The 23084-nt window shown below is 36.6% G+C and overlaps 3 protein-coding genes and 1 long non-coding RNA gene across 5 annotated transcripts in view; 2 read left to right on the plus strand and 2 right to left on the minus strand.

Moving 5' to 3' along the window:
• Nucleotides 1–23084, plus strand: part of LOC143367024 (GDP-D-glucose phosphorylase 1) — a 505990-nt gene that overhangs the window by 36636 nt on the left and 446270 nt on the right. The window lies entirely within an intron of this gene.
• Nucleotides 2132–3544, minus strand: LOC143366958 (uncharacterized). The gene is made up of 2 exons (XR_013084870.1): nucleotides 3322–3544; nucleotides 2132–3238 (listed from the first exon to the last, which is right to left on the minus strand). It is a non-coding gene; the product is annotated as an uncharacterized LOC143366958 (long non-coding RNA).
• On the minus strand, nucleotides 16711–20866 carry LOC143366794 (uncharacterized). Its single transcript, XM_076808147.1, has 2 exons — nucleotides 18739–20866; nucleotides 16711–18666 (listed from the first exon to the last, which is right to left on the minus strand). Exon 1 carries the CDS (start codon nucleotides 20860–20862, stop codon nucleotides 19519–19521), a length of 1344 nt encoding a protein of 447 aa, XP_076664262.1. The 5' UTR covers nucleotides 20863–20866; the 3' UTR covers nucleotides 16711–18666; nucleotides 18739–19518.
• LOC143366795 (uncharacterized) lies at nucleotides 17368–19003 on the plus strand. The gene is made up of 3 exons (XM_076808148.1): nucleotides 17368–17507; nucleotides 17586–17782; nucleotides 17938–19003. Exons 1-3 carry the CDS (start codon nucleotides 17368–17370, stop codon nucleotides 18924–18926), a joined length of 1326 nt encoding a protein of 441 aa, XP_076664263.1. The 3' UTR covers nucleotides 18927–19003.

A 23084-nucleotide genomic window follows, 5' to 3' on the forward strand; every position in this document is an offset into this window, starting at 1 on the left:
CTTCCAATTGCCTAAAAGTCGCACTAGATTTTACTCGCGTCGACTAATGAACGTACAGTTTCATAGTAAAATTTAGTGTGATCACTCAATAGTTGAGTCCACTAAACGCACCCTTTCATTGCGTGCCTGCCGAGTTCGCTATTGGCATTTTCTTAATTCCGCTACGCAATCTGGTGGCGAAAATTAAAGCACTCAAATCGGGTTAGCTGTCACATGTAATTGGCAATATTGTGAATTTCGACTGTTTGATGATCGTTTTTGTAATATTTAACAGACTATTTAATGACAAAAACATTATTGCACTATTTCAATACTTGCGTCAGACCAGTCCTGTAACGCGATTGACCCGATTGCAGAGCTTACAACCGTAGATGGCGTTCTCACAGAATTTACCAATAAAATGTTCAATCTTAGATCGATCCAACCATGGATCGTCATTCGTCCCCATTGGTTGCGTTCAGCGGACTCAGCCGTTGAAGAAGAATAACGCTGGTTGCACGGAAAGTGGCATCCTATTGGCGGAAATACCGTGCCGCCAGAAATTTCCACCAATACGATGCCACTTCCGGCGCAACCAGCGGTATTCAACGGCTCAGTCTACTGAACGCTTCCTGACGCATTGTGACCAATTGTAACTGATTGTGACGCATCCATTGTTACGGTAGCATCTACGAGAATTGGTCACGCTCGTCCTGGTTGTTGTTGTTGTTGCGAAATATGCAATTATAAGGTATGTTGGCTTTATTATAGAATGTTTTATTATATAGATATGATTTATTCGATGGAATTGAATTAATATGTAATTACAATTGCAAATACATTGCAATTACGAATTGCGATGTATTTTAATTGAATGCAATTTAATACGATGTAATTATAATTCACGAAGTAATTCAATTATAATAATTCAATTCGAAGTAATTCTGCACAACTCTGTCGAATAGTCAGGGTAAAGTTTAATGTACTTGGCGTCGCGACGCTACCGCGTTATAATAAGATTATTTTCATGCGATAACCTCACGCGGCCACGTGTTCCTTTGCACACATTTGCACATATTTGTAAAGTAAAATAAATATTCTATTGAATAAAACCTAATATATTACATTGTATTTCAATTGCATAGTAATTCAATTACGTATTTTAAACTTTCCAATTAATTAAATTCCTAATTATTGTAATGGTGCATCTAATTGAATTACAATGTAATTGAATACGATGTAATGTCGATGAATAAGAATTATTTGAAAACGTAAAAAAATAATGAACATGTACCTATATTGTCAGAGTTTTAAGGGAAGAGGACACTGAAATTTTGAATTCCGAAAATATTTGAGACATGCGAAATTCCTCTTAAGGGGGTCGTCTTATGTGACGGCCGGTTTTGTTCGCTTTTTTGGAGAATTTTATTGGACGCACCATGAAAACACAATATCTTGGAATTTGTACTACATATTTATTAACATTTGAACAGTTATTCAGAATATTTTGATGTTAAATTATGGAGTGGAATTGACTTTAGAGCTCTCGAAAGAGACAAGTGAGAAAAAAAAATTGATCAACGGCTGACATGATTCCGGCTGTCCTGCTCATCTGAAATCAAAAAGTCAAACGGCACGTTAATTTGTAGACTTGTGGTTATAGCCGGTACCAGAATGAAGTCAAAATATTGGAAATTTAATGTTTGGCACAGTTTTGAAAATAAACTTACGATTTTCGTCATTTTTTTTTCGACGTAACTTTATTTTCAAAACTGTGCCAAACATTAAATTTCCACTATTTTGACTTCATTCTGGTACCGGCTATAGCAACAAGTCTACAAATTAATGTACCGTTTGACTTTTTGATTTCAGATGAGCAGGACAGCCGGAATCATGTCAGCCGTGTCGACCAACTTTTTTTTCTCACCTGTCTCTTTCGAGAGCTGTAAAGTCAATTCCACTCCATATTTTAACTTCAAAATATTCTGAAACACTGTTCAAATGTTAATAAATATGTAGTACAAATTCCAAGATATTGTGTTTTCATGGTTCGTTAAAAAAAATTCCCCCAAAAAAACAGAAAAAAAACCGGCCGACGCATAAGACGGCCCCCTTAAGGGAAGGAAGTAAGTTTGAAGTAAAGCCCTTATGCCAGTCTGGACTCAGTTTTAATCATTGCTTTTCATATAATTTACATTACGTTACAAAAATCAAGCATAACTTCAAAAATGTTCTTGCGCAAAGTGTGTGATGCCACAGCCTCTAGGTTTTGCAGCGAAGAAGGGTCCATAGTAAAGTAAAAAATTGTGTATCGAGAAGTTTCTACGTCTCATACTTTTTAAGCTAAAAATGATTGAATTTATTAAATGTCAAAAATGGACAACTTCATCAAAATTTTGAGGAAAAGCAAGCACAGCGCAAAGAGTTTCGCAGATTTCTTCATACCGTTACACAATTTTTTTGGTCTCATGTTAGTCTTGAAGCATGCCAAACTGCAAGAGAATCAGACCAAGAGTTTTGCGCAAGGAACATTAAATATATTAAAAAAGTAAGTTTTGAGATAAATGCATTTTAAATCTAAAGAGTAAATTCCAGACCATTTTTCCTTTTTGTATAGTCTAAAATCCACCTGGTTGATACACATCCTCATCAATCTTGCGTCTCTTCCTCTCAGCAGCAATTTTCTTTGTGTTTTCTTTCTTCTTAAAGCGCTTTCTAGTAGTGGATTGCTGTTGTGCACTGCAGGTTTCTCTTCTGTTGTCTCTCTCTCTAGCTATACTTATAGCTGCTTCAGATACAACTTCCCTAGCTGTTTGCTTCCTCAATGTCAATGAGCGTACACAACCCATATTAAATTCTGAAACAGCACGTGCCATAGCTACTTCAAGTCTTGCCTTCGATACAAATGTTGTCTTTGGGCAGAATCTCCACACTTTTGCATGGAGAAATTAATTTGCATTTTGAGTGCCTCCCTTACAGCACCTTGCCATCAAATTTTCATTTGACAGTCTTTCGTATCGGGGTTTCACTTTGGTAGCGACACCTTCAGATAGCTTGAGTGACATGTGTGTGTGGCTCATTGGTTTTCGTCTAATACTTTTTGCTCGATTGTAAAAGCACTACGATTGCTTGCCCTTAGGACATCTGGTATGGTTAGGATTGCTGTCTGTAGAGCTACAGTGATCTAAAGTAGCCATCTATAGCCATCACAGCATCTTCCATGGCCTTTACATTTGGCATATTTTTTACAATAGCATTTCTATAACATTCAAAGTAAATTTTGCAACCCGACAGAAAATATCAAATTGATAAAATATATGTTTTCTGCAATCGCTTTATAACCTATAATAATAGCACGCTTCACTCTACTCTTACTCTTGCGATATTTTCGGCTAATGAGGTCCATTTCACTCGTTTTATACAAGCTAAGTTCACTGCACCGTAAAATCTCACTCTGTATTCTCACGTAAACCGGAGTTTTGAAAGATTTAAAAAAATATGGTGTCTAGCGCCCGGAGGGACTGACCTCTGTCGGCAGCTACTGACTCTTTTGGGCCCGCTTAGAGAGTTACGTAGGCGCAGTTTAGTAGGCGCAGTCAAATGGATTCTGTTACAGAGTTTTAGAATCGTTTTAGAATCGCGAAATGCATTTTGGCCATTGGTGAAAATAAACAATGTCAAGTCCATGCAGTTAATTTGGATTTCCCAAAACACTAGCCAGCGGTTGAATATACTCGAAGAGCTAAATAATAGAGAAATATACCGAAAAACGAAGGTTTTGGTTTTCGGCTCTTTCACAATGTTTTGGAAGAATAGGTTTTTCTGGTAGAACGACAACACTGAATGTCGAACCATGTTGTGTAAGGTAAAAGTCCCCATTTCTACTCATGTACCGATTTCTACTCATTTCCTATTTTTCTTATTATTATAACCGTTACGTTTGGACTATAGTAGTAACGAAATAATTCTAAATTATTTGAACATTTGCGCGGGTTTTGCACGAGCTTGGGGCTGAACAAAGTGCAACATAAACAACGAAAAACTTTTAAAACGAGAGACCAACGATTTCTCGATCGTGTTCTAGCTGTTTGTGCTAAGGAACAGCGACACTATTGGTATTCGACAATTGGGCAGAAAATAATTTTTGCAGTGGAAGTTCTTATTTAGTAACAAAAACAGATACCGTATTGTGCTCTGGATTTAGAATCTTTTACTATTTTTAATTTTTTTAAGCAGAAAACGGGTGAATAGGTTTTGGGTCAAGTGAATCACCGTCATGTGTGTATTTCTACTCACCACACTTCTGGTAACATAACCTCACAATTCAATGTACGCTGTAACCTCTATTTCTATTCAAAGGCATTTTATTTTTTATTTATCATTATTGTATGATTTACTATTGTGTTAGAAAACCTCCCCATACAAGATGTAACTTATTTTAACCTGAAAAGGCAACATGTTATGTGAGCAGAAATTGGTACAAATGGTGAGTAGAAATACCTACGTCCATCGCTACTTTTCCGTGAGCAGAAATACGGACATTTAGGGGATTGTATTTAATTACAAATTACTAATAGTTAAACATCTTAGAATATCTTTCTTAAATAGTTTTTGAATTGTTTGATTTATTATTCAAGAATTAATCAATTACTCTGCAAATTTTGATCACAAACAAATTTTTTACACTTTCTTTATGACGAGTAATATCTTAAATGAGTAGAAATTGGGACATTCACCTTACGGTTGAACAAGGGTTCAACAAAAAAAACCTAATAATATAATAAACATATAATATAAAAAACATAATAATATAACCTGAAAGTTTTAAAAAAATTGTATGTATAGATTCCTTACAAAAATTCCCCCAAAGCAACCTTGATTTCTGCCGATTACACCAGGTTCCCCCTTAATCAAAAGAGAGTAAAAAATTGACGTTGCCAGGATTATTTTTATATAAAAAAATGTTTGTTTAATTCTAGTAATACATAATAATAATGCCTAAAAGTTTTAAAAAAATTACAGCGAATAAAGTTTTGCCCAGCTCTAGTGCATCTCCGCTGTGTCGTTCGATCGAGCTATATTCGTATAACTCGTTAAAGCCTTAAAAAAATTGGATCGCATTCGAAAGCCTGGCAGAGGACCGATGCACCTTCAGCCTCCCCAAACAGCATATGAAGCGCATTGATGTAGAAATAGATACAGCGAATAAAGTTTTGCCCTGATCTAGTGCATCTCCGCTGTGTCGTTCGATCGAGCTATATTCGTATAACTCGTCAAAGCCTTAAAAAAACTAGATGGCATTTGAGCGCCTGGCAGAGAACCGATGTACCTTCAGCCTCCCCAAACAGCATATGAAGCGCATTGATGTAGAAATAGATACAGCGAATAAAGTTTTGCCCTGATCTAGTGCATCTCCGCTGTGTCGTTCGATCGAGCTATATTCGTATAACTCGTCAAAGCCTTAAAAAAACTGGATGGCATTTGAGCGCCTGGCAGAGAACCGATGTACCTTCAGCCTCCCCAAACAGCATATGAAGCGCATTGATGTAGAAATAGATACAGCGAATAAAGTTTTGCCCTGATCTAGTGCATCTCCGCTGTGTCGTTCGATCGAGCTATATTCGTATAACTCGTCAAAGCCTTAAAAAAACTGGATGGCATTTGAGCGCCTGGCAGAGAACCGATGTACCTTCAGCCTCCCCAAACAGCATATGAAGCGCAATGATGTAGAAATAGATACAGCGAATAAAGTTTTGCCCAGATCTAGTGCATCTCCGCTGTGTCGTTCGATCGAGCTATATTCGTATAACTCGTCAAAGCCTTAAAAAAACTGGATGGCATTTGAGCGCCTGGCAGAGAACCGATGTACCTTCAGCCTCCCCAAACAGCATATGAAGCGCATTGATGTAGAAATAGATACAGCGAATAAAGTTTTGCCCTGATCTAGTGCATCTCCGCTGTGTCGTTCGATCGAGCTATATTCGTATAACTCGTCAAAGCCTTAAAAAAACTGGATGGCATTTGAGCGCCTGGCAGAGAACCGATGTACCTTCAGCCTCCCCAAACAGCATATGAAGCGCAATGATGTAGAAATAGATACAGCGAATAAAGTTTTGCCCAGATCTAGTGCATCTCCGCTGTGTCGTTCGATCGAGCTATATTCGTATAACTCGTCAAAGCCTTAAAAAAACTGGATGGCATTTGAGCGCCTGGCAGAGAACCGATGTACCTTCAGCCTCCCCAAACAGCATATGAAGCGCAATGATGTAGAAATAGATACAGCGAATAAAGTTTTGCCCAGATCTAGTGCATCTCCGCTGTGTCGTTCGATCGAGCTATATTCGTATAACTCGTCAAAGCCTTAAAAAAACTGGATGGCATTTGAGCGCCTGGCAGAGAACCGATGTACCTTCAGCCTCCCCAAACAGCATATGAAGCGCATTGATGTAGAAATAGATACAGCGAATAAAGTTTTGCCCTGATCTAGTGCATCTCCGCTGTGTCGTTCGATCGAGCTATATTCGTATAACTCGTCAAAGCCTTAAAAAAACTGGATGGCATTTGAGCGCCTGGCAGAGAACCGATGTACCTTCAGCCTCCCCAAACAGCATATGAAGCGCATTGATGTAGAAATAGATACAGCGAATAAAGTTTTGCCCTGATCTAGTGCATCTCCGCTGTGTCGTTCGATCGAGCTATATTCGTATAACTCGTCAAAGCCTTAAAAAAACTGGATGGCATTTGAGCGCCTGGCAGAGAACCGATGTACCTTCAGCCTCCCCAAACAGCATATGAAGCGCAATGATGTAGAAATAGATACAGCGAATAAAGTTTTGCCCAGATCTAGTGCATCTCCGCTGTGTCGTTCGATCGAGCTATATTCGTATAACTCGTCAAAGCCTTAAAAAAATTGGATGGCATTTGAGCGCCTGGCAGAGAACCGATGTACCTTCAGCCTCCCCAAACGGCATCACTGGTTAATCAAGGTGAAAAAAGATACAGCGAATAAAGTTTTGCCCAGATCTAGGTAGTGCATCTCCGCTGTGTCGTTCGATCGAGCCATATTCGTATAACTCGTCAAAGCCTAAAAAATTTGGATGGCATTTGAACGCCTGGCAGAGAACCGATGTACCTTCAACCTGCCACCGGAATATTCAAAGTCCCAGCGGCGTATTGCTTCGCCACCGAAATAATCATGTCCCAGCGACGTATTGCTTCGCCACCGAAATAATCATGTCCCAGCGGCGTATTGCTTCGCCACCGAAGATCTGGACAACCTTCTGCTCCCTCGAACGTCACAGCGGAGATGCATTAGATCTGCGCAAAACTTTATTCTGTGTATCTGTTTCTACATCAATGCGCTTCATCTGCCGTTTAGGGAGGCTGTAGGTACATCGGTTATCTGCGAGGCGTTCAAATGCCATCTAATTTTTTTAAGGTTTTGACGAGTTATACGAATATGGCTCGTCAATGCCTAAAAAAAATTGGATGGCATTCGAAAGCCTGGCAGAGGACCGACGTACCTTCAGCCTCCCCAAACGGCATCACTGGTTATTCAAGGTGAAAAAAGATACAGCGAATAAAGTTTTGCCCAGATCTAGTGCATCTCCGCTGTGTCGTTCGAGCGAGCAGAAGGTTGTCCAGATCTAGTGCAACGAAAATTATTAAAATAGCGACATTTTGAAGATAAGGTTGAAAACTACTAAAACGACTAAAATCACAACCTTATCTTCAAAATGTCGCTATTTTAATAATTTTCGCTATTTTTTCTTCGTTCTGGTACCAGCGATAGCCAGTGGTATACTAATTTGTAATCTTTTTTCCTTTTTTGTTTCAAATAAGCAAAATCATGGTCACCGTGCGCAGACATTTTTTTTCATGGAACACTTCAACGCGAAATATTGCGGCCAATTTTAATTTTTTTATGCTGAAAAAATTTGTAAATACTCTCTAAGTGCTTATACATATGTAGGCAAAACCCGGATTCAATAACTTTAGCGAGTTTTTTGTAAGAAATTCCACAAAAACGCAGAAAATAACGGCGTTTACACTAGAATACCCCCTTAAGAATAAGTAGCGACTATTATGAACACCGGCCTTAAGATTAAGCAAATGCTTAATAGTAGATTCGGCAACCTGCACTAATGCGCACTGAGTGCGAGTTTTCTCGCTTCCAATTGCCTAAAAGTCGCACTAGATTTTACTCGCGTCGACTAATGAACGTACAGTTTCATAGTAAAATTTAGTGTGATCACTCAATAGTTGAGTCCACTAAACGCACCCTTTCATTGCGTGCCTGCCGAGTTCGCTATTGGCATTTTCTTAATTCCGCTACGCAATCTGGTGGCGAAAATTAAAGCACTCAAATCGGGTTAGCTGTCACATGTAATTGGCAATATTGTGAATTTCGACTGTTTGATGATCGTTTTTGTAATATTTAACAGACTATTTAATGACAAAAACATTATTGCACTATTTCAATACTTGCGTCAGACCAGTCCTGTAACGCGATTGACCCGATTGCAGAGCTTACAACCGTAGATGGCGTTCTCACAGAATTTACCAATAAAATGTTCAATCTTAGATCGATCCAACCATGGATCGTCATTCGTCCCCATTGGTTGCGTTCAGCGGACTCAGCCGTTGAAGAAGAATAACGCTGGTTGCACGGAAAGTGGCATCCTATTGGCGGAAATACCGTGCCGCCAGAAATTTCCACCAATACGATGCCACTTCCGGCGCAACCAGCGGTATTCAACGGCTCAGTCTACTGAACGCTTCCTGACGCATTGTGACCAATTGTAACTGATTGTGACGCATCCATTGTTACGGTAGCATCTACGAGAATTGGTCACGCTCGTCCTGGTTGTTGTTGTTGTTGCGAAATATGCAATTATAAGGTATGTTGGCTTTATTATAGAATGTTTTATTATATAGATATGATTTATTCGATGGAATTGAATTAATATGTAATTACAATTGCAAATACATTGCAATTACGAATTGCGATGTATTTTAATTGAATGCAATTTAATACGATGTAATTATAATTCACGAAGTAATTCAATTATAATAATTCAATTCGAAGTAATTCTGCACAACTCTGTCGAATAGTCAGGGTAAAGTTTAATGTACTTGGCGTCGCGACGCTACCGCGTTATAATAAGATTATTTTCATGCGATAACCTCACGCGGCCACGTGTTCCTTTGCACACATTTGCACATATTTGTAAAGTAAAATAAATATTCTATTGAATAAAACCTAATATATTACATTGTATTTCAATTGCATAGTAATTCAATTACGTATTTTAAACTTTCCAATTAATTAAATTCCTAATTATTGTAATGGTGCATCTAATTGAATTACAATGTAATTGAATACGATGTAATGTCGATGAATAAGAATTATTTGAAAACGTAAAAAAATAATGAACATGTACCTATATTGTCAGAGTTTTAAGGGAAGAGGACACTGAAATTTTGAATTCCGAAAATATTTGAGACATGCGAAATTCCTCTTAAGGGGGTCGTCTTATGTGACGGCCGGTTTTGTTCGCTTTTTTGGAGAATTTTATTGGACGCACCATGAAAACACAATATCTTGGAATTTGTACTACATATTTATTAACATTTGAACAGTTATTCAGAATATTTTGATGTTAAATTATGGAGTGGAATTGACTTTAGAGCTCTCGAAAGAGACAAGTGAGAAAAAAAAATTGATCAACGGCTGACATGATTCCGGCTGTCCTGCTCATCTGAAATCAAAAAGTCAAACGGCACGTTAATTTGTAGACTTGTGGTTATAGCCGGTACCAGAATGAAGTCAAAATATTGGAAATTTAATGTTTGGCACAGTTTTGAAAATAAACTTACGATTTTCGTCATTTTTTTTTCGACGTAACTTTATTTTCAAAACTGTGCCAAACATTAAATTTCCACTATTTTGACTTCATTCTGGTACCGGCTATAGCAACAAGTCTACAAATTAATGTACCGTTTGACTTTTTGATTTCAGATGAGCAGGACAGCCGGAATCATGTCAGCCGTGTCGACCAACTTTTTTTTCTCACCTGTCTCTTTCGAGAGCTGTAAAGTCAATTCCACTCCATATTTTAACTTCAAAATATTCTGAAACACTGTTCAAATGTTAATAAATATGTAGTACAAATTCCAAGATATTGTGTTTTCATGGTTCGTTAAAAAAAATTCCCCCAAAAAAACAGAAAAAAAACCGGCCGACGCATAAGACGGCCCCCTTAAGGGAAGGAAGTAAGTTTGAAGTAAAGCCCTTATGCCAGTCTGGACTCAGTTTTAATCATTGCTTTTCATATAATTTACATTACGTTACAAAAATCAAGCATAACTTCAAAAATGTTCTTGCGCAAAGTGTGTGATGCCACAGCCTCTAGGTTTTGCAGCGAAGAAGGGTCCATAGTAAAGTAAAAAATTGTGTATCGAGAAGTTTCTACGTCTCATACTTTTTAAGCTAAAAATGATTGAATTTATTAAATGTCAAAAATGGACAACTTCATCAAAATTTTGAGGAAAAGCAAGCACAGCGCAAAGAGTTTCGCAGATTTCTTCATACCGTTACACAATTTTTTTGGTCTCATGTTAGTCTTGAAGCATGCCAAACTGCAAGAGAATCAGACCAAGAGTTTTGCGCAAGGAACATTAAATATATTAAAAAAGTAAGTTTTGAGATAAATGCATTTTAAATCTAAAGAGTAAATTCCAGACCATTTTTCCTTTTTGTATAGTCTAAAATCCACCTGGTTGATACACATCCTCATCAATCTTGCGTCTCTTCCTCTCAGCAGCAATTTTCTTTGTGTTTTCTTTCTTCTTAAAGCGCTTTCTAGTAGTGGATTGCTGTTGTGCACTGCAGGTTTCTCTTCTGTTGTCTCTCTCTCTAGCTATACTTATAGCTGCTTCAGATACAACTTCCCTAGCTGTTTGCTTCCTCAATGTCAATGAGCGTACACAACCCATATTAAATTCTGAAACAGCACGTGCCATAGCTACTTCAAGTCTTGCCTTCGATACAAATGTTGTCTTTGGGCAGAATCTCCACACTTTTGCATGGAGAAATTAATTTGCATTTTGAGTGCCTCCCTTACAGCACCTTGCCATCAAATTTTCATTTGACAGTCTTTCGTATCGTGGTTTCACTTTGGTAGCGACACCTTCAGATAGCTTGAGTGACATGTGTGTGTGGCTCATTGGTTTGTGTCTAATACTTTTTGCTCGATTGTAAAAGCACTACGATTGCTTGCCCTTAGGACATCTGGTATGGTTAGGATTGCTGTCTGTAGAGCTACAGTGATCTAAAGTAGCCATCTATAGCAATCACAGCATCTTCCATGGCCTTTACATTTGGCATATTTTTTACAATAGCATTTCTATAACATTCAAAGTAAATTTTGCAACCCGACAGAAAATATCAAATTGATAAAATATATGTTTTCTGCAATCGCTTTATAACCTATAATAATAGCACGCTTCACTCTACTCTTACTCTTGCGATATTTTCGGCTAATGAGGTCCATTTCACTCGTTTTATACAAGCTAAGTTCACTGCACCGTAAAATCTCACTCTGTATTCTCACGTAAACCGGAGTTTTGAAAGATTTAAAAAAATATGGTGTCTAGCGCCCGGAGGGACTGACCTCTGTCGGCAGCTACTGACTCTTTTGGGCCCGCTTAGAGAGTTACGTAGGCGCAGTTTAGTAGGCGCAGTCAAATGGATTCTGTTACAGAGTTTTAGAATCGTTTTAGAATCGCGAAATGCATTTTGGCCATTGGTGAAAATAAACAATGTCAAGTCCATGCAGTTAATTTGGATTTCCCAAAACACTAGCCAGCGGTTGAATATACTCGAAGAGCTAAATAATAGAGAAATATACCGAAAAACGAAGGTTTTGGTTTTCGGCTCTTTCACAACGTTTTGGAAGAATAGGTTTTTCTGGTAGAACGACAACACTGAATGTCGAACCATGTTGTGTAAGGTAAAAGTCCCCATTTCTACTCATGTACCGATTTCTACTCATTTCCTATTTTTCTTATTATTATAACCGTTACGTTTGGACTATAGTAGTAACGAAATAATTCTAAATTATTTGAACATTTGCGCGGGTTTTGCACGAGCTTGGGGCTGAACAAAGTGCAACATAAACAACGAAAAACTTTTAAAACGAGAGACCAACGATTTCTCGATCGTGTTCTAGCTGTTTGTGCTAAGGAACAGCGACACTATTGGTATTCGACAATTGGGCAGAAAATAATTTTTGCAGTGGAAGTTCTTATTTAGTAACAAAAACAGATACCGTATTGTGCTCTGGATTTAGAATCTTTTACTATTTTTAATTTTTTTAAGCAGAAAACGGGTGAATAGGTTTTGGGTCAAGTGAATCACCGTCATGTGTGTATTTCTACTCACCACACTTCTGGTAACATAACCTCACAATTCAATGTACGCTGTAACCTCTATTTCTATTCAAAGGCATTTTATTTTTTATTTATCATTATTGTATGATTTACTATTGTGTTAGAAAACCTCCCCATACAAGATGTAACTTATTTTAACCTGAAAAGGCAACATGTTATGTGAGCAGAAATTGGTACAAATGGTGAGTAGAAATACCTACGTCCATCGCTACTTTTCCGTGAGCAGAAATACGGACATTTAGGGGATTGTATTTAATTACAAATTACTAATAGTTAAACATCTTAGAATATCTTTCTTAAATAGTTTTTGAATTGTTTGATTTATTATTCAAGAATTAATCAATTACTCTGCAAATTTTGATCACAAACAAATTTTTTACACTTTCTTTATGACGAGTAATATCTTAAATGAGTAGAAATTGGGACATTCACCTTACGGTTGAACAAGGGTTCAACAAAAAAAACCTAATAATATAATAAACATATAATATAAAAAACATAATAATATAACCTGAAAGTTTTAAAAAAATTGTATGTATAGATTCCTTACAAAAATTCCCCCAAAGCAACCTTGATTTCTGCCGATTACACCAGGTTCCCCCTTAATCAAAAGAGAGTAAAAAATTGACGTTGCCAGGATTATTTTTATATAAAAAAATGTTTGTTTAATTCTAGTAATACATAATAATAATGCCTAAAAGTTTTAAAAAAATTACAGCGAATAAAGTTTTGCCCAGATCTAGTGCATCTCCGCTGTGTCGTTCGATCGAGCTATATTCGTATAACTCGTGAAAGCCTAAAAAAAATTGGATGGCATTCGAACGCCTGGCAGAGGACCGATGTACCTTCAGCCTCCCAAAACGGCAGATGATGCGCATTGATGTAGAAATAGATACAGCTTGTCGTTGACAAGCTTGATCGTTGTCTTCCAGCCTTTGTAAAAATGGCTTCAGAGGTTGTTTTGGAAGAATTTTTTGTAAAAAAACTATATACAATTTTTTATGAAACTTTCAGGATTTATTATTATATATTTCTAGAATTTAACAAACATTTTTTTATATAAAAATAACCCTTGCAAAGTCAATTTTTTACCCTCTTTTGAGTAAGGGAGGAACCTGGTGCAATCGGCAGAAATCAAGCTTGTTTTGGGGGAATTTTTTGTAAGGAAACTATAGATACAATTTTTTTAAAACTTTCAGGCTATATTATTATGTGTCTCTAGAGTTGAACAAGTATTTTTTTATATAAAAATAACGCGGCAATTCCAAATGGTGAAAGTACTCCGGAGCGGCCCAGTTGAACAACTTCCGCACCGAAGCCGCTCCGAAACACTTTCGCCATTTGGAATTACCACATTTTTTTTAAATCAAAATATGTTTGTTCAATTCCAGAAATACATAATAATATAACCTGAAAGTTTTAAAAAAATTGTATGTATAGATTCCTTACAAAAATTCCCCCAAAGCAACCTTGATTTCTGCCGATTACACCAGGTTCCCCCTTAATCAAAAGAGAGTAAAAAATTGACGTTGCCAGGATTATTTTTATATAAAAAAATGTTTGTTTAATTCTAGTAATACATAATAATAATGCCTAAAAGTTTTAAAAAAATTACAGCGAATAAAGTTTTGCCCAGATCTAGTGCATCTCCGCTGTGTCGTTCGAACGAGCTATATTCGTATAACTCGTGAAAGCCTAAAAAAAATTGGATGGCATTCGAACGCCTGGCAGAGGACCGATGTACCTTCAGCCTCCCAAAACGGCAGATGATGCGCATTGATGTAGAAATAGATACAGCTTGTCGTTGACAAGCTTGATCGTTGTCTTCCAGCCTTTGTAAAAATGGCTTCAGAGGTTGTTTTGGAAGAATTTTTTGTAAAAAAACTATATACAATTTTTTTGAAACTTTCAGGATTTATTATTATGTATTTCCGGAATTTAACAAACATTTTTTTATATAAAAATAACCCTTGCAAAGTCAATTTTTTACCCTCTTTTGATTAAGGGAGGAACCTGGTGTAATCGGCAGAAATCAAGTTTGTTTTGGGGGAATTTTTTGTAAGGAAACTATACATACAATTTTTTTAAAACTTTCAGGCTATATTATTATGTATCTCTAGAATTGTACAAGTATTTTTTTATATAAAAATAACGCGGCAATTCCAAATGGTGAAAGTACTCCGGAGCGGCCCAGTTGAACAACTTCCGCACCGAAGCCGCTCCGAAACACTTTCGCCATTTGGAATTACCACATTTTTTTTAAATCAAAATATGTTTGTTCAATTCTAGAAATACATAATAATATAACCTGAAAGTTTTAAAAAAATTGTATGTATAGATTCCTTACAAAAAATTCCCCCAAAGCAACCTTGATTTCTGCCGATTACACCAGGTTCCCCCTTAATCAAAAGAGAGTAAAAAATTGACGTTGCCAGGATTATTTTTATATAAAAAAATGTTTGTTTAATTCTAGTAATACATAATAATAATGCCTAAAAGTGAAAAATGTAATTGAAATACAATGTAATTGAATTACAGTGTAATTCAATTAGCACAACTGTGTCAATCAGTGCACCCAAACCCAGTCCATAACTGAACAATAATTTTTTTTTTACAGACAATGCGCAAAAATAATTTGCGGGAGAACTGGCCGGATATATACCGTCAGATTCTGCAAAATTTAAAAAATTTTCAGTTGTATGTAGATGGCCGAGACTATTTATTATCGGAAATTAAAGCGGCATGCGCCGCCGCGTATAAAACGAACGTGAGCAAAAAACACGTGCATGATTTTAAAACAGTGCTACGCCATCAGCGTAGCACAGTAATTGCAGATTATCTTATTTATTTTCCAAACATATCAATTAATCTTCCGGTGGCGCCGGCAGCGGACGTGGAAGGTCTGGTTGGGATAGGGGACGCGGAAGGGGAACTGGAAGGGGTTCCAGTTTCCCTTACTAGTTAGAATAAGTGGATTTATTATGCGTGTGAAAGTCACACATGTCCTTATTGACTAAAACTTAAAACTAAAACTTAAAACTAAAACTTAAAACTAAAACCTATACTAACCACGCCTCGTCCTCTTTGCGGGCTGCTGCGTCATGGCTTCTACCTGGAGGATTTCTATTTCCCTCCTTCGCTTCCTCTTAGGAGCCGGTGAAGGTGGAGGAGAAGAGGGAGGGTCATTTGGTGGCAATGCTAATATCATGTCTATTAGCATGACCCGCTTGCGGCGAATGAACAGCCGCAGCTCCTCCTTACGTTTGGGTGTCACGGAAGACTTATATACATCACAGCATATCGTGTGTATATCCGACATCCTGATAGGGTCGGCGTCTTCCAGCCTTTGCAGAAAGGGCCTGAGTCTTTCTACTAAAAGTTGTAGGAACTCAGGCCTGCCTTCAAAGGTCTTGGTAAAGCGCATGGTGACGCTCGAATGAAGTTCCACAGGCAGGTACTCGGGTTTATATGCGCAGTCGACCGTGCGGTCGACCAATAGGCATGCACGGTCGACTGCGCCTGCGTGTCCGGCAGCACGGAACGAGACGATCTGTGACAGTGTTGCCACCTCTACGAATTTTTCGGTAGATCTAGGGATTTTTGGAATTGCCTACGGAGCTACGGATTCCAATCGAAATATACGGATTTCTAGTTCTTTTTTATTGTAGTGGCCAGTGGTGGGTCGGTATTTTACGCCGCGTCGTAAATGCATTTATGACGTGTCGCAAATGCATGTATAATATGTCGTTTTTAAGCCCATTTTATGCGTGTCATTTGTCGCATATGTCGTAAATAGAAATATTCATTATTTTAAGGTTTCAACAATTAAAGTGTTGGAAAAAATCGCCATGGATTTTTAAAAGAAATCAGATTGAATAAACAAAATTGTGACTTATATGCTATCAAGCAAAATACATTCGTGTTCTTGTGGTCATCATATGGATCAGCAAGTTCCTTTTTTCGTCGCGTCAATTATAAACAGTCACTTGAAATCAAGGTTGTTTTGGAAGAATTTTTTGTAAAAAAACTATATACAATTTTTTTGAAACTTTCAGGATTTATTATTATGTATTTCCAGAATTTAACAAACATTTTTTTATATAAAAATAACCCTTGCAAAGTCAATTTTTTACCCTCTTTTGATTAAGGGAGGAACCTGGTGTAATCGGCAGAAATCAAGGTTGTTTTGGGGGAATTTTTTGTAAGGAAATTATACATACAATTTTTTTAAAACTTTCAGGCTATATTATTATGTATCTCTAGAATAGGGAATTTGCATTTAAAAGGAATTGCATAATTTATTATTTATAACTTGAATATACATCATAAGCAATAAATGTACAATAAAATTTTTAATTGTTATAAATAGTTAATTATTAAAATATGAAATTAAAAATTGGTAATGTTTGAAACGTTCCGTATTGCGAAGAAACGATTTTGATTGGTCGTAAAGGTTCGTGACGTCACATAGTAGTAGTTTCAAATGGCTGCTATGCGTTTATGATTGCGCCGTGAAACTGGTGTTATGAGTTGCCTAGAAATACGTATATCAAAACAGCCGTCTAATAGTAAACACAAATGTATTTACTATTAGTTACTCGATGCCGAATTACTGGGGCTCGTTCATGACTCAGACGCCCTAACAAAAGGGTACAAGGTTTGTGTCACGACAGACACGTCACCGTGGATGCGCCACCATGGACGCATCATCCTGTGATACTATCACTCAAAAAGGGTATATATAATAGGACCCCAAAAACAAGAGCAGTCAGTTTCAGAACGTGATACTTAGCGAGCAGCCGTAATTCTTCTATGTGCAGTGTATTAAAAGTGTAATTTGTGAACCCGAGGGCTTCTACTTCACTTCACCTCATAATACCGGTTTTAAATCATTTTTAAACGACTTTATTAATCATTGATATTAAATATATTAAAATGCCAAATACATTGGAGCCAGGGTTTAGTAAAGCCGACTCTACTAATTTACCGAAAATTAGTATCTTCATGACGTGGGAATATATCGCAACAAATGAGCGCTACAATCTTCCTGAAGTTCGAGGAGTAAAAGCAACATTGTAAGTACAAGAAAAATAGCGAACTTTTTGCAGATTGTTTTAATTTTTATTAATTTGTAAATGAATTCTTTTTTATAGATCTTCGAGAGAAAACTATGGTGACTCTGCTATAGGTTATGTGTGCGTTAAACGAACAGATAACATATGTGTTGTGAAAGGAAGGATTTGTCCTGAACATCGTGTGCGAAATAAGGATTATACAGTATTCTTGACTGTTGATGAAACAGAAGGAAAAATTGAAAATGTGGAGTGTCTTGATTGTGCAGCATCGGAAGGTTAGATATTTAATAAGTTTCTATAATGTGTTTTTTACAAAAATTGTTATTGTTACAATAAAAAATAAATATAAGTAAATACAGAGTCTTAAAGTGTATTCTGACTATATAAACGATCAATTACTGACAAATAAATGAAATTTTTTAACTTTCAGGTGGCTGTAAACATGGCATCGCATTTTTAATGTGGTGTAATAGACGACATGAATCCGCATCTCCAACTGATGTTGAATGTTATTGGAAGAAATCAAAATTGTCTCAAGTAGGGACATCCAAAAAGTTTATAACAACGGCAGAGATGGCAAAGAAAGACAAAGTAACAAGTGTATGTGACATGGACAGCTCCACATTCTTAGAAAAAGTGCTTGAACGTGCGCAAGAAAAACAACTAGATTGCCAATTAACAAGGTATTCTTTCGACTTGTTAGAACGAAAGGCTCAGTTGTTATCGATACATCAGTTGATGTTCAGTTTTCCTGATATCAAAGATTCAGCTGATGATTTTCTAAAGCACGCAGAAGAAAATATGAGCGAGGATCTATGCAAGGAAGGAGAAAGGAATACTCAGGATCAGAGTAATAATGTGTTATGGCATGAATTGAAATTTGGGAGAATTACTGCTTCAAATATATACGAAAGTAGTCGGTGCCAGACAGTAGATGGCAATTTAGTCCATCGTATCATTGGAGTTGCCAAAGTGTATGACAACAAACATATGGAACGCGGAAGAAAATTAGAAGATGCAGTTATTGCGGAAATCCAGAAAACTTTAAAATTACAAATTAAAAAAAGTGGCATTATTCTGAAGCCGTCAATACCTGTGCTTGGAGCTTCGCCAGATAGTATTGGATCTGACTTCATTTTAGAAATTAAATGTCCTAGCTCTGAGAAAACTGTTGCTGATTATTTACCCAATGGGAATATAAGTAAAAAGTGCAAAGGACAAATAAACTTACAAATGCTGGCTGCAGGAAAAAGTAAAGGATTGTTTGTTGTTGCGGATCCAGAATTTGAAACTAACAAGCAATTCAAATATTTATGGCTTGATTATGATGCACATTTTACAAATACTATGATTGAAAGAGCTCTTAATTTTTGGAAGCAAAATATCTTTCCTATATTACTACAATCATTTAGAAAATAATGTGTCGCAATATTTTTGTATGTTGTTTTTCAAATTTTAAAGAAATATACATAAACCTAAACTTTATGTTTTTATAATTGGTGTCTGTAAATTTATTAAACCTGCCACTATTGTTACAATGTCATCTATATAAGACATAATATTCAAATCGAGACAAGAATGAGGCTCCAAAATTTTATATTCTCGAACTCTTCTTATCACCCTTTCAACGTGAATTCTTAAACTTGCGATCCTTTTAGTATTTAATACTTCTTCTTTTGTTGGTTTAGTTGAAGTTGAAACAGATGGTGGACGAAGTAACTCGCACTGTTTTTGATTTAAAATTGTCTGTATTAGCTTAAATCCTCTGTCTGCCATAACACCGCATTTTCTTGGTAAAATATTCATTATATTACTTTCTTCAAATAATGTTGTATCACTTATTCTGCCTCCATACCCAGAAGATACAAACAGAATAAATTCATCGGGAGTGCAAGCAATCAAATACTTTAAAGTATTGCACTTTTTATAGTCTGACCAAGTCAGAGCTTGTTGCACTGAGTTAGAAGGCTTTTCAATTTCTATTTCGAAAGCATCTATAATTGCACAGACGTTACTGTAGTACGCACGAAAAGCAATGGGTAAGTTTTTTTTTTATATGTTCTGGAGATGGGCAGTACACAAGTTTTTTTAAACACTGACTTATTAAATTCACTGTTTTATTGAATACTCTGCTAGCCTGCGATGTTGACAGACCGAATTCATTTCCTAACCGACTAAATGAATCGTCTGTTTTTATTTTCATCAAAGTTAGCTTGATGTCATCAATACTGCACTTAATATACGAATGTATTAAATCAATAATCCAAAGCCATTCAGTGCCAATCCCAATATATTTTTTAGAATCAATACTTATGAAATATCTGGTCATGTTCAGTACGTTCATTTTCATTTGTTTATTTTTTTCTTTTTCTTCCTCGCTACAAGTTGTTGACTGCTGATATTCACTTGGTTCAGATGAAATTTTATAATCACTTGTCAAATGAGAGACTGAAGAAGTAGACTGATCAGAATTACTTGTTTTATCTTCTATTTTACATTGACATGATGCATCGGATGTAGAAGGAACACACATAGTAGCCTTGGAACGAACATGAGGTTTTACAAGTTTCTGGTATACTTGCACTCCAATACTTTTTCGCAAAACCGTTTTCTTGCCAATACTTTTAGGTAATAGGCAACCTGAAGATTCACCAAAACTTAGAACTGAAGTTTTTTTACAATTTGGGCCTGTATTTGTGGTTACTGTATGCGTGTGTGCATGACTTACATGCGAAGAACTTGATGCTAAATTCTGTGTATAAGAAAAGTTGGCTGTGGATTCAAGAATATCTTCCTCTGAATTGCTTTCTTCTTTACTCCTGGAACTTTTATTTACAAATACTTCATAGGAAGTACTTGCTCTGTTATTAAGATCGGTACACATTTTTTTTGCAGGATTATTCAAAGTTGCGTTGTCCTCGACTGCTTGTTTCTTAGACGTATGTGTACTTTGACAGCTATTTTCTTTTTCACTGTCTGTATTAGACAGCATTTCAGCGACAGTCCTTTTCCTATTTAATTTCACAAAGGTTGGCCGAGATAAATTCACTGACGTCTTTAACCTCCCTGGTTGGCAATCAAATATGTGAGGAATCACACCACTCTTCAATTTTCTTGGTGCTCCCATGAGAGAATATCTCACGTAATTATCCATGTCGTTTTTTAAATCAAAATGATCCTGACAACAATAATAATTTGACTTCCCTGGTTCATCGGCACGTCTAGCACTTGTAAACCACATTTTTCGTAGTTTTACATCTTGAGGCATAAAAAAAAACACTTTATCCGGAGTCTTAATCGTTGTGCTTTTACACTCAGGCACGAAACACCACTTATATGTAGTTTTTTTACTCATTTTTTTAAAGAAAATGTAGTTTTCAATGCTAAACGTGTGAAAATACTACTATGTGACGTCACAGGCTTCTTCGGCCACGCTCGGGAATTTCCGGATCATTTTCGGTAATTTTAAATATTGTAATATTTAATTACTTTTTTCTCGCTTAATAAGCAATACAAAATTATGAAAAAAAAATTACAATAAAACTTATATAAGAGCTCCTAAATATATTTTTTTTGAGAATCATGCAAATTCCCTATTGTTTACATTTCAAAGGATAGAAAGCACGCAGAGGAATTTACTATAATACATGCGGCAGAATTTCGAGATAATTGTTACATATTAAATGAATATAATTAAGAATATACATTTATTTGTACAATTATCTCGAAGTTCTCTCTATAAATCATATGTACAGCAAGCAAGCGAATTTATTGCATGGACAGAACAAGAATTGCGTGAGGTAAATCGAACAACTATTTACATATTCGCGATGTCCAAAATTCGAATGAAATAGAAAATGGATGAAATTGATAATATTCTGGACATCACCAATTTGCATTATCCGACGTAGAAGGAAAATCCGCGAGGTCAGCAACGGCATGTAAATGTAAACTACTCTTTTGCTTCTTCGCAAAAGTTGCATATAAATACTCAGATGACATGAGAGATAGATGTTTGTCATCTACCTCCATGGTCTGACATGTTTCCCCGTGCGCCTTTAATGCCGATTTCGTTACGCAAATGGCATTGACGATGGTCGAACAAAGTCGGTTTCGTTTCTTGTTCTTTATATCGGAAAGCATGGAAAACGATCTTTCAGCATCGGCGTTTGAATTTGGAAGACTTCTAATTGAATTTAATAATTCCTGCAAACATGGATACTTAAATGCGCCTTGATCGTTTCGCGTTAACAACACCGTTTTCCAAATATCATCAAAAGCTAATGTACAAAGCATCTGCTTGTCTGCATTTGCAAAATTCAGGTGCAGTGTCGACCATTCTTTTTGCAAACCGTCTTCGTCGAAACCGTCCAATTTCTGAGCAATAAAGAGAACACTTTTAAAGGAAGTGTCTCTGTCATTATCTACTAATGCCAAATGAGGCTCAAAAACACATAACTTGCTCAGAAATTCGTCATCGATTGGCAATCGATTACGAATTTCGTTTGCAGCCGTTATGTAAAACTTAATACAATTTTCTCGAACGGTTTGGACAACATCGGGTTTGCCTTCTGCAACTAACTGACAAAGAAACGCGTCACAATCCGGGCCTAAATGAATACTATTAAATGCGATTTGATTATCGCCTCCTGAAAAATCTATTAATTTTACTGAATCCATGTGCTTCAAAAGCTGCGGTTTCAAGAAATTACGTAAAATATTGTACAAAAGTGTTTTGGTAGTATTTTGAAGCAAATGGATTCTTGTTAGTTGCGACTGAAAGAATAAACTAAAGTCATTGAAAGACTCTAGAACGTATTTCAAAAACAGAAGATATGCTTTCGCTTCTGGATTTTGCATGATGATAAGCAGATATTCCCCAGACTTTGTCTTCTCACTTACGACCAATTCTTGCAGAAAGTGCAACACACTGTCCCAATTTTCTAGAAGTGTAACTACGGATGAGTAACACGATAACCATCGCGTAATACACAATTTTAAAATTTTGCGGTCAGTAGATTGAAAACATTGCTGAAAATCGCGAAAAATGGCCGAGCGTTTGGGACTGCTATAAATGAATGTTGAGACTTTCCGTAATAATTCCTCGCAGACCTCGGGAATGGTAGCGCATGCTGAATGCACTATCAATGCAGAGGAGCGACAAGGACATGGCATGGTGAACAATTTTTCACCCCGAATTTCTGCAAGTTTGGTCTTGAAGACGAGTGACGCCCTGTCATGACAGAAGCGTTATCACACGACAAAGCAAAAATGTTTTCGAACGGAATTTGCTTTTTCCACATGGAATTCCTAAATGAGGTAAATATTTTATCGGCAGTACATTCTCGCGCGTCAAGATTAATTAATTCTACTAATTCCGTTCGAACATCCAAAGTCTCGGGTGCGACATACCGAACAATAAACGACATCCATTTCTCATTGGTAGAGTCGGATGTCTCATCAATAAATACTGAAAATTTACAATTCTGTAACACATGACTAAGACGCTCTGTTAATATTAGAACACTTTGTTCGACCACACGTCATATGTTCCAAAACATCAGGATCTTTCCCAAC

This window comes from Andrena cerasifolii, chromosome 3 (genome assembly GCF_050908995.1).
Source record: "Andrena cerasifolii isolate SP2316 chromosome 3, iyAndCera1_principal, whole genome shotgun sequence".
NCBI classification, from domain to species: domain Eukaryota; kingdom Metazoa; phylum Arthropoda; class Insecta; order Hymenoptera; family Andrenidae; genus Andrena; species Andrena cerasifolii.